This window comes from Oncorhynchus nerka, linkage group LG19, assembly GCF_034236695.1.
Source record: "Oncorhynchus nerka isolate Pitt River linkage group LG19, Oner_Uvic_2.0, whole genome shotgun sequence".
Classification (NCBI taxonomy): Eukaryota; Metazoa; Chordata; class Actinopteri; order Salmoniformes; family Salmonidae; genus Oncorhynchus; species Oncorhynchus nerka.
Genome location: NC_088414.1, coordinates 22,136,156 through 22,147,764, shown reverse-complemented (window position 1 = coordinate 22,147,764; position 11,609 = coordinate 22,136,156). Strand labels below are relative to the sequence as shown.

The window sequence follows — 11,609 nt, the reverse complement described above, 5'->3', positions numbered from 1 at the left end:
TGTGTGTGCGTGCATGCGTTTATCCTCAATCATGTGGCATCAAAGAATGTGCCTACTCAATGTCAAGAAGAGTTTTACACTGAGTACATGACTAATAATTAAATCTGTCTTACACTACAATTACATTAATCATATACAATATCTCATCATATGTCTCAACTGAGGAGAGAGTTTATTTAGTGAGTCAGAAGGGTTATCAAATCAACAAAAACACTTTCAATTCATCCAATAAAATATGTTGATCCTATCTTCAATTTAAGTGGAATGAACAATTGATCCTTCAGGCATTAGATAAGGAAGAAACACTCCATATATATTTCAAATAAGCAGAACAAAGACACTTGAAGGGAACAAAATACCATATAACAAGAAGACAAAATTAGACCGAATTTAGGAGGAGGAAAACAGTATAACTGAAAATTCATTTTCATTGATTCCCAATATGAAATAGGATCTGGAAAAGAGGGAAAAATTGAAAGCAAAAATAATATTATTTGAGGCCACTGCCCACACAAATTAAAGCTGATACACATACTATTGAAAGGTTTAATGCTTTGTCAGAAGTACTGTCATCCAAAATCTGTTGTGGCTGGGCCAATCTCTCCCACTATATATAGAAGGTGATGGCAGAAGTAAAGTCAGCCGCTGGTCCTACAGTCACGTAGCAGACAGACAACGATCTGTACGTGGAGAGGAAGCTGAGTCTGACGCACAGCCTGGATCTATAGACACAGAACAAGGCCCTGCACTTCCAATATTGATTTAATATGGCTGGGAGTCAAACTTCACAGTGAGACGCTGCGGTCTATGGAGAAAACACAGGCACAAAGACATCAATAGAGATGAAAACTAAGACTGTTTCCTGTCTGGCGAGTAAGCACATTTACTGTGTAGAGTTTGAGTTAAGTACTGGGTTTACTTAGTGAAATGTGCGTTTTAAGCTCTGGAGATGGCTAGTTTTGGTATTTCATTTCCCTTACACAATTTTCCATATCCTCATGTTATCATGTTATCATACTCTTAAACATACATGCATGCACACACACACATCCACGCATGCATGCACCAGACATACACATTGTTAGTCATATGTCTAGTGTAAGCCCTAATCTTTTTTAGTCTGTACACTCTCTCCCCCCTGATACCTCTTGCTGGAGGACACTTCAATAGTTGAGGCTGTAGCAGAAAAATGAACAGTAGTGTACAGGCATTAGTGTGTGTGCATTAGTGGGAATGGCCTGAGAGCATCTACTGATCTGCCAAGCTGGGCTATATTTATCAACTCCTCATCCCTGGGCCGTCCCCCCATCTCCCCAAGCCTTAGCACTGCTTAAGAGGTTCCAGAAACTTGCAAACGTTAATCAAAACTAAGACATCTCCCCAATGCCCCGGTGACACCCAGGGCAAGCCAGGGATTTGTTATTTTTCTAAGACCCCACACAGGAATTTATCTGCCCAAACCAATGAATGTTTGTGGCCTGGAAGCCTCAACCATCACCTCCATTCTTTTTGGCTGCAAAACATTCACAGCCCCATGGGTGGCTTAATAGCAGAACTCCAAACAAACAAACAAGGTTTTTGGGCCAAAGTGTCTCTGTAACTGGCAGATTGTTTGTTGGGGCTGTGAAGTCTTGGAGTGCCATGTGTGTGCGTTGAAATGTGCATGTGTACATTATATGCTGAGACTGCAGAATGAGATGTTCATCCACGTTCTCCAAACATGACGTTTTTAAGTTAAGTGTTTAAGTTTAGGCACTCATTCTGAATGGTTAAGGTAAGGGTTAAGGGATAGGGTTAAAACAAAACATTTAAAACCAGTATCCACAACTGGGATCTCACATGCAACCTTCTGATCCAGAGTCATGGGATTATACCCATTCGCCAACCCTGTCCACAATGCCTTAGCAACACCCAAGTTTACTTGATGGCCCTAGTGGCTGGTTTTGAAGGCCTTTCCCGACATCCTCAGTGCATGGATAGACTTCCAATGTCGACGTCAATCTTTAACGATCTAACTGGCACATCAGCTTTTATGGAATTCAACTAAAGGGAAAGAGAACACACACACACACACACACACACACACACACACACACACACACACACACACACACACACACACACACACACACACACACACACACACACACGGCAGGCTGACCTGTGGTTACTGAGATCCTATAGGAGGATTCCCACAGTACTTAATTTGTCTCCTAGAATATAGAACTGTTCTTCACTTTCTACACATTGAAGAGATGACAACTAAAGTTGCCAAGAGCATACATTTTTTTCTACTGCTCTTGCAATTATATACACTGAGTCTACAAAACATTAGGAATACCTTCCTAATATTGAGTTGCACACTCTTTTGCCCTCAGAACAGCACAATTTGCCGGAGCATGGACTATATAAGGTGTTGAAAGCGTTCCACAGGGATGCTGTCCCATGTTGAATCCAATGCTTCCCACAGTTGTGTCAAGTTGGCTGGATGTCCTTTGGGTGGTGGTCCATTCTTTATACACATGGGGAAACAGTTGAGCGTGAAAAACCCAGCAGCGTTGCAGTTCTTGCCACAAACCGGTGCGCTTGGCATCTACTACCATACTCCGTTCACTTACATATTTTGTCTTGCCCATTCAACCTCTGAATGGCACACATACACAATCCATGTCTCAATTGTCTCTCTTTAACCTGTCTCCTCCCCTTCATCTACACTGATTGAAGTGGATGTAACAAGTGACATCATTAATGGATCATAGCTTTCACCTGGATTCACCTGGTCAGTCTGTCATAGAAAGAGCATGTTTTGTACACTCAGCGTATACACAGCAATATCCATCCATCCATATTTCTATTGATCAACCCGTGACACATCTGCTCCCGCTCTTCCCTCCCCTGGGCACTTGAGGGTGCCAGGTTGCCCTGCATCACGTACTCCTGCCATCCTTCACTCACACCTGCCTTCCCTCACCACGCGCATCAGCGATATTGGATTCACCTGGACTCACTTATCACTTGTTTATTTCCTCCCCTATATTTGTCAGATCCCTGCTCTGTTCCCCACGGCTGCATTGTATTGTTTTTGTCTTTAGTATTAGTTTGCTGATGCTGTTCCTGTCTCGTTCCATGTCCATCTTTATTAAACGTTCTGGTTGGTATGGAGACACCGGCTCTGGGTCGCCACCGATGGAACCGGGGGTGCCTAAGCCAGCCCGTCGGGCTTCCATACCCTGGCTGGCTCGAGAAGTTTCCTTACCTCGGTTGGTTCGGTGGCTTCCCATCCCACGTCACTCTCCTCCGGATCATCGGTCTCCCCCTCTGCAGCCGGATCGACAGGCTCCCATGTCTCAGCCGGCTTGCCCAGTGCCCATGTCTCGGGCCAGTTCGCCCAGGTGGGACGCCGTATGGCGTCCCCAAGAGGAGGGGGGGCACTGTCACGACTGCTCCCTGCCCCCGCCCAGGGGCGCCAGGTAGCCCTGCATCACACACTCCTGCCATCCATCACGCACACCTGCCTTCCTTCGCCACGCGCATCAGCACTTATCCACTGTTCATTTCCTCCCCTATATTTGTCAGTTCCTCAGCTCTGTTCCCCACGGCTGCATTGTATTGTTTTTGTCTTTAGTATTAGTTTGCTGACGCTGTTCCTGTCTCGTTCCATGTCCGTTATTTATGAAATGTTTTACTCCCCGTACCTGCTTCGTCTCTCCAGCGTCAACTCATGTGACAACCCGTCCATTACCCCGTCATTCATTCAGAGCCAACTAATCTTTCATTGTGCTTACTAGTCGGGCTACCTATTCGTTTGTCTTTCCATCCACCCATGCCTCAGCAGGGCAAACAAACAAGTCCTTGGGACACAACATACTGTCTAAAACTGTAGCATAGCCTAAATCAGACATGTACATGTAGCCTCTAAGCGAAATAAAGAACAGCACAACAGAATGAAGAACGTGCGTCAAACTGTGCACGGCACAATCCCCCTCCCGTTAGAAATAAAAAGTAAGACGTGTGCTTCTGTGTAGCAGGATCCAATAGCTGGCTGCAAGATAGCATTCTTGGAGGGGTGGATCATTTAAGAAGGAAAATAAGATGCCCTGTAGGGTGTTTTATTGAAAGATGGAGGAAAAAATTCAATGTTATGAGCAGACTGTTTATCTGTGACAAAGACCATGGATGATTATGCAGGGGTGGTCGGAATATAGTTTCTGCTGTGTGACGCTGGCCAGTGTTCCCACAAGGTCACCTCCCTGAAGAGTCACTCTGCTGGCCTGATTTACACTAGGATTCAATATGCAGATTTACTGATGATGCAGCAGTTGTTTTTCCAGGCGTCCATGCCGGATCTATGGGACAGGCCAGAATCCTGTTTCTCCTTTCTGATTGCCACCTATGTGGTCCACAGTCCTCTTGAGTAGTGTGGAGCCAAATGTGTCTGAAATATTGAAATTGTTTTTTGGGGTGACCCAGATTTTTTGGGAGTGTGAATTTAACTCAGCTATGATTACTTGTTTGGGGAGGGTTGTGGCCTAAAAAATGCATTTGTATTTTATATGTTGGTACTCAGTTTTAGCACTACCAATTTTACCAACTGACATATCATGAGTTTTGCGGGTAGGCCATGTGATACAGTGTAATTATTAAATTCCATGGAATCACATTACATTCCAAAAGCAAACTTACTCTGAGATGTGTCCAGCCATAAAGAGTTACTGGGGAGCTTCTCCCTTCATTTCCCTGTTTCCAGAAATAGAAAGTCATTAGGTGAGTGGCAGGTGATAGGCACATTAAGAAAGCTCTGCTGTGACAGCATTCCCTTGATGAAGACACTCCATCATACTGGATGTATCCCTCCCTCAAGTCCCAATCTATTCCTTCGTTCCCTCTCTCCCTCCTTCTCTCAGGCTAACATGATTTTTAATCCTACCTGCTGTCACCAGAGTTGTGTGACAGCAAATATTTCCGAAATGGCTAGAGGACAGGGCTAGGCGATGTCTTGAAGCCTTTGATAAGCAGTAATACTAATATCTGTGCCTTGATTCACTAACTGTAGCTATACCACAAACGTTGTCAGTAGTAATACTCCTCACCTCTACACTGCCGTAATATAGTGTAGATGTGCAGCACAAAATGACTGCCGTGTGGGCTCATTGTTGGTGAATGAGGTAAGTTAATTCGTCTTGAAATTACAAGCACCTTGTGATCTGGTGGGATACATGGATGTAAGTTAGTAGTTAATTACATATTTCTCTGAAACAAAGAGCGAGGGGCGAAGAAGGATTGATTGGTTGATTGTGCTTCATCTGAGCTGCAAGGGCAAGCAATTTCCTGAACTTCAGCAAGCTTGCAATAACGCCTCCTGAAGCCAGTCTTATTGCAGCCATAGTTTTTCTGTCAGTCGGTGCTGGAGGGAAAAATCTACAATTATACATTTAGAATAATGACTGCAACAGTGCATGAAGTTCACTTGAGTCCTTATGAATCACAGACACCATGAAAATGGCATATAATGTGAATAATTGAATAGGTGTTAATTAAAAATACATGGTGATATTGTTAAACAAAATGGGTATTAGACATAACGTTGCCACTCATCCCCGTTACACAACATATTGAAATGCCAATGCTCCTGAGGCTTCCAGCGTGACATGCTCTTAGCAATCCATTGTGCACATAATTGACAGGAAATATGCTATAACTGTTAGTGGGATCCATCTAAATGAGAAGAGATGGATAGGATGCAATGTACTATAGTATGTTTTCACTCTAACACAAACCAATTCTCCTGCTCTGGACAAAGATTGAGTATGCAATTCAAACAAATCCTAAAATTGACAAACACAGGATAACATTGTTCCTCTCATTATAATCCAATTATGCTTATGATTCTAACACTCTTAGAAAAAAGGGTTCCAAAAGGGTTCTTCGGCTGTCCACATAAGAGAACCCTTTTTGGTTCCAAGTAGAACCCCTTTGGGTTTCATGTAGAACCCTCTGTAGAAAGGTTCTACTTTTACATGGAACACAAAAAGGTTCTACCTAGAAACAAAAAGGGTTCTTCAAAGGGTTCTCCTATAGGGAAAGCCGAAGAACCCTTGAAGGTTCTAGATAGCACCTTTTTTGTCAAAGAGTGTAGGTTTACTGATTTTTGGAGATCAAAGACAACGTGTTCTAGAGCCATGGTTTAAAGATAGGACTATGAAACAGTATGGCCCCACTGGGATTCTGAGTTGTGTTCCGCTTAATAATCCAAATCCTCTAAATCCCCCTTGGCCTGTTTCAGCTCTTTGATTGCTCCTTGTATTTTTATTACGTCGTATGCCGTTTTTATAATCTGGCAAACCAATAAATGGAGTGTGAGAGTGTGAGAGTGAGTGAGTGAGTGAGTGAGTGAGTGAGTGAGTGAGTGAGTGAGTGAGTGAGTGAGTGAGTGAGTGAGTGAGTGAGTGAGTGAGTGAGTGAGAATCAGTGGTGGTTTACCAAGGACAGTAATCTTATATTTTCCCTCCTTTTGACAATATGATTCTTGCACTATAGCACACATTGATCGAGGGAAAATGTCTGATGTATTTTCTGCATTCACAGTGCACACAGTTGTGTGTACAGTATGTGTGACACTGTGAGTGAGTGTGTGTATGCATGCGCGTGCATGCATGTGCATGTTTTGCCAACAATGGGGTTGCCCAGAGGTTATATAAAGACCAGTTATTCACTCTGCTAGGTTACCATGCATCATGCAATACGACCTTTATAGGAAGTCATTTATTATGTGATAAGCAACGGGAGAAAAGCACCCTGTCAGCACCCATCAAGATGCCAGGGTTTGATAGGCCAGGCAAGCACAGTAATCAATCTACTTTGAAACTTTATGCAGGGCTGCAGAGAAATTCGAAAAAGTTCTTGTTTTGGATTCTCAGTCAGTAACTTTACTGTAGCTTTCTGACATTTTGGAGTTTGCAGTGGTGGACAGTTGCAGTGGTATGGCTGCTGCAAGCATACCTAACTTTAGATACTCTTAAATAATAAACAGATCCAAATGATGTTGTCTATTGTGCTCAAAACATGACATATTTACCATTTGGCAGGAAGGGACATACACTTTAATGTTAAGCAATGTTATTGCGAAGCTTATTGGGAGCCTATCACTCTCAGTTTTACCCCACAACAGAGTGACGTCAAGGGTAAGATATACATCTGTCTAATTTCCTGCTTGTCAGCCTGCCATCTGGCCCCGAATCACAATGAAAGATGGGAAAATGTCCACTGGGAACAGACATCAATTCAACATCTATTCCACGTTGATTCGACGTCATTTTATTGAAATGATGTGGAAACAATGTTGATTTAACCAGCATGTTCCAAGCAGGAAGGGAGAAATAGGGCCTTTAAGGACACAAACACATTTTACTGGGTGAATTGAGGATCTGATTTACCCATCACTGTATCTGCGCTCTGTATCAATGTAGCTGTATATCATGTTTGTTCACCATGGACCCTTCCCGCATCTTCGATAACCCCTATTCACGAGATTGGACTTCATGCAAGCTGCCAACGCAACCCCCCTCATTCAAGCTAAGAGTTTTCTAACTGAGCCAGAGACGGAGTGATTTTCCATTGAGGTTAATGCCAAGAGTTTTTTTTCTCTTAATCTCCATTGCTGAGTAGCATCGCATCTGGCTTCTTGGAATCATGTGAAAGTACTATTGAGCACTGCCGGCCAGCTCGTTACGAGAAGAAAAGGGGATAAAAAGGAAGAAAGTCACCCTTCTTTTCAAGAGCAATGTCTTTAAATAAGTCTAAAGTTAGACGTGTAGTAAGACCTAAAAGCACCCTCACATTTGACTACCCTAATTATCCCATAGATTGAAGCTTGGGCAGGAAGAGAGGCGATGTCTGTGACTTTTATAAGGGAAGTGATATTCTCTAGCAGAGAGTGGGGCACAGGCACCGATTGAAGAAAAAAAGTCCATTAGCGTCTTGCCTCTTTTAAAAGGAAATAACATCTTTAAAGGTCCTTAAAAGAAAATAGGTCTTAGGAGCCGGTGGTGGTACACGTCGCAGACAGGAAATAAGGAGGTACCTATAGAAGTGCTGTTTAGAAAGACCTCATACGCTGTCTTCTGAGCTTTGGCCCAAATACGGTTCACTTAGCTGAACATGTATGCGCTAGCGTGGCACGCACATGGAGTTCAGATATTTATGAACTACTCACACAGTCCCATTTGATATATGAATGGCTTATCCATAGCTAAATTAATCACAGCCAGCAGTATTTATCACAGCCTTAATTTTTCAGGAAGAGTATCTGCTACCTTGGCAGAAACTAATGGGGATCCATATTAAATAGAAATACAGTATGTGCTATGTTTCTAACCATGTATAGCAGATATTGTTAGTTGATGAGTGTCCCCTTCTTAGTAAAGGAAATGCCGCACACCACTTATTTACGTGGAAATATAACCATGCCTGACACAAGGTCAAGAATAAAACATTCAATCCGACCCTCTAATGATACCAATGACTGCTTGATGAGTTGCATGGTGCGTCAGTTAGAGCGTTTGGCCAGTAACTGAAGGGTCGCTGGTTCGAAGGTGAAAGATGACCAGGTGAAAACTCTGTTGATGTACCCTTGAGCAAGGCACTTAGCCCTAATTTGCACCATGGTACTATGGCTGACCCTGTAAAACAACATGTTTCACTGCACCTATGTAGTGTATGTGACATGTGTAAGGGTTCGATTCAATCTGTAATGCTGAAGACCTGCAATACAGTGTGTTATAAATGATATGACAATGTTCCCGTGTTCGCAAAATACTGCATGTCGGCTCCATTGGAAATTAACTTTACATTTCAATTGCGCTACAGCAAAGATCTCCAGCGCTATGGATTGAATCGAGTCCTAAATCTCAACTCAGGATTTCAGCTTGTGAGTCTAGTCAAATTCTCATGAAAATAACTCTCTCTATGATCACCCCCTATCCTCCCTCACTCCAACACACACACACACTGCAGGTGTCTTTGTCCCCTACTGTTCCTCTCATCTTTGTCCTGATTCTCTTGCAGGTGACAGAGACTCGTACTGGCCCACTGGGATGCAGCAGCTATGATAATCTGGACTCGGTGAGCTCTGTCCTCCTGCAGAGCCCGGAGAGCAAGCTCCATCTTCAAGGTAAACATCCCTGCTCATGTCCCTGACCGTACTTCCACCATGGGAGTAGAGTCCTGCAGGGGTCAGCTTTTTTCTGCCGCACCCGCCCCCCACTGGCCACATCAATTAATTGCCCCATCCGATATCCAACATCAGGACAGATTTTCCTCCACAACCTGAACCTCCTGTATAGAATTCTTCTGAGAGCCGATCCATGACCCGCTAAATAAAATCTATTCATTTAATTGTTTTTACGACTCCAAAGTAGTAGGATATTAGGCTATCACTGGACTAATTCATTTGTCTGCATGTCTATTCAACATTTGGTTAAAAGGAAACCATGCCATGAATTAAGAATGATAGGCCTATCTTATTATTTTCACAATACTATGCAGCACATTGACTCAAATCGCTTTGAAGAAGAACCTTCTAAGTAGCCTTCTTCTTACCTAATGAAAGCTTATAGACGACATAACAAAACAATACCTTTACATTTGTCACGTGTGCTCCCTCTCCGGCCTCTAGGTCCCCAGGCTGCTCGTTATGGCGCACACCTGTCACCATTGTTACGTGCACCACGTCATTAAGACTCACCTGGACTCCGTCACTTCCCTGATTACCTTCCCTATATATGTCACTCCCTTTGGTTCCTTCCCCAGGCATCATTGTTTCTGTTCCTGTGTCATGTCTGTGCGTTGTTTGTGTTTCTTATTTCTTTATTATGTTGTGTTTATTTATTAAAACACTCACTCCCTGAACTTGCTTCCCGACTCTCAGCGCACATCGTTGCCACATTCAATATGGTTTAGATAATACAATTGTTTAATTGAAAGTTAAATAAACAATTCCCGGAATCGAATGGGCTATAGGCTGCAAAAATAGCATACATTTATTTCGTTAGCTATTGACGACTCAAACTTTTACCAGCCGCACAGGTTTAATCTTTATATGACTTGTGTATGATCTAATTGAACGAAAGCCTGAATTAATGTAATAATTAACTGAATTATCGTAACAAATACCTACTTGCACTTTTGCAAGCTGTGTATGCATCTACAAGCTTGTTGTCCTCCTTGTCCACAATGACTCCAAAATAGTTCCAAACCGGTGATTTCACATAACGTTTATTTTTATTTTATCTGTTACATTTAGCTTGTTGTTACCATTTTTGCATCACATGGACAAATGAGGAATGTTTCAGCACCAGACAAATAATGGACAGTTCCCTGCGCTCTCTCACTGCATGGCTGATAGGCTTGGCCTAGGCTATGTCTGGCTCACCGTTAACATAATGGAATTTGCATCGCAATTCAACACAAAAAGCTCCTAGGTTTGTAGAAAATATTTGTTTCTTTATTTAAAACATTTTCAACCCCCAATATAATTGTTTTGAACCACGAGCCTGCCTGTGGGTTGAAATAATATTTTCATTCCACTCATCAGCCAATTTTTCTTTTGCGGATCCACTGCGGGGAATCATGAGTATCCAACCCAATGCTACAATGGCTGGAGGGTTAAGGGTCAATATTCCCCTTTAGCCCCCAGTCCATTCACATAATGAAATTCTGTTCATACAGAGAGAAAAAGCCTCATAGGGACTTTCACCTGATTTGCGCTGTCTTGCGGATTGAATATGAATGTATTTTGTGGAATGAACCAGAGATTTGCTCCATAATTCCACTCTGGGAGATTTTCTCTCATTCATTTTGTCATGGATCTTCTGTCCTTATGCTAATAAAATTGTCATACAGTTTACCTGACACTTTTATCCATGGTGTGTTTGGCCCATGAAGGAATTAAACCCAACAGCCTGAGCAATCAGAATATTTGAATTTACTTCATCCTAGACCTTCCCAGGGAAGATTTTATTATGTTTATTTTTTTTACTTATTTACAGAAGTTTATTTATAGTCTGAGTATACTTAGATCACATACTGTATTCAATATTGCATTTGTAACAAATATCATCTTTGAGTGGCAACTATAAGCTTGCAAAGATAGAAAAGTAGACAAACGTTGTAATTAGTGAGTTGCTTTTGAAGGAATCCTTCATTGTCATCTCCAACACTTCTTCTATGAAGAATCACCTGCAACTGTATCTTAGATGTACCACAGCTCCCATTGGGACAGTGATGAAAGCCACCGTTAAAAGTGGTCAAGTTTCTGAGACAAGCTATCACTTTTTCATTTATGCAGTTTACCTTCATTGTAAAAAAAACAGATATTTTCGACTACACCACTAAATCTCTCACCAAAGGAATCATTAAGTGCTCTTTGGATTCAGACAATTTATTTAGTCATTTTTTTTCATTGGATGAGTTAAAGATACAATATTTAAGTTCATATAATTTCGTATTCTGTTAATATCATATGTTCCATTCATTATTTCACACATCTTATTGTTGTACCTGTGAGCTGACATTCAGAAGAAGAAAATTAAACATTTAAAAAAAGGGACATA

At 42.1% G+C, this 11,609-nt stretch overlaps 1 protein-coding gene across 2 annotated transcripts in view; it reads left to right on the top strand.

Annotated features, from left to right (window-relative positions):
• Nucleotides 1-11,609, top strand: part of brinp1 (bone morphogenetic protein/retinoic acid inducible neural-specific 1) — a 121,683-nt gene that overhangs the window by 71,470 nt on the left and 38,604 nt on the right. For both annotated transcript variants that reach the window (XM_029620470.2, XM_029620471.1), the window contains one exon: nucleotides 9,064-9,169. In XM_029620470.2, the coding sequence (XP_029476330.1) occupies nucleotides 9,064-9,169 (106 nt within the window). The remainder of the gene's footprint in view (nucleotides 1-9,063; nucleotides 9,170-11,609) is intronic.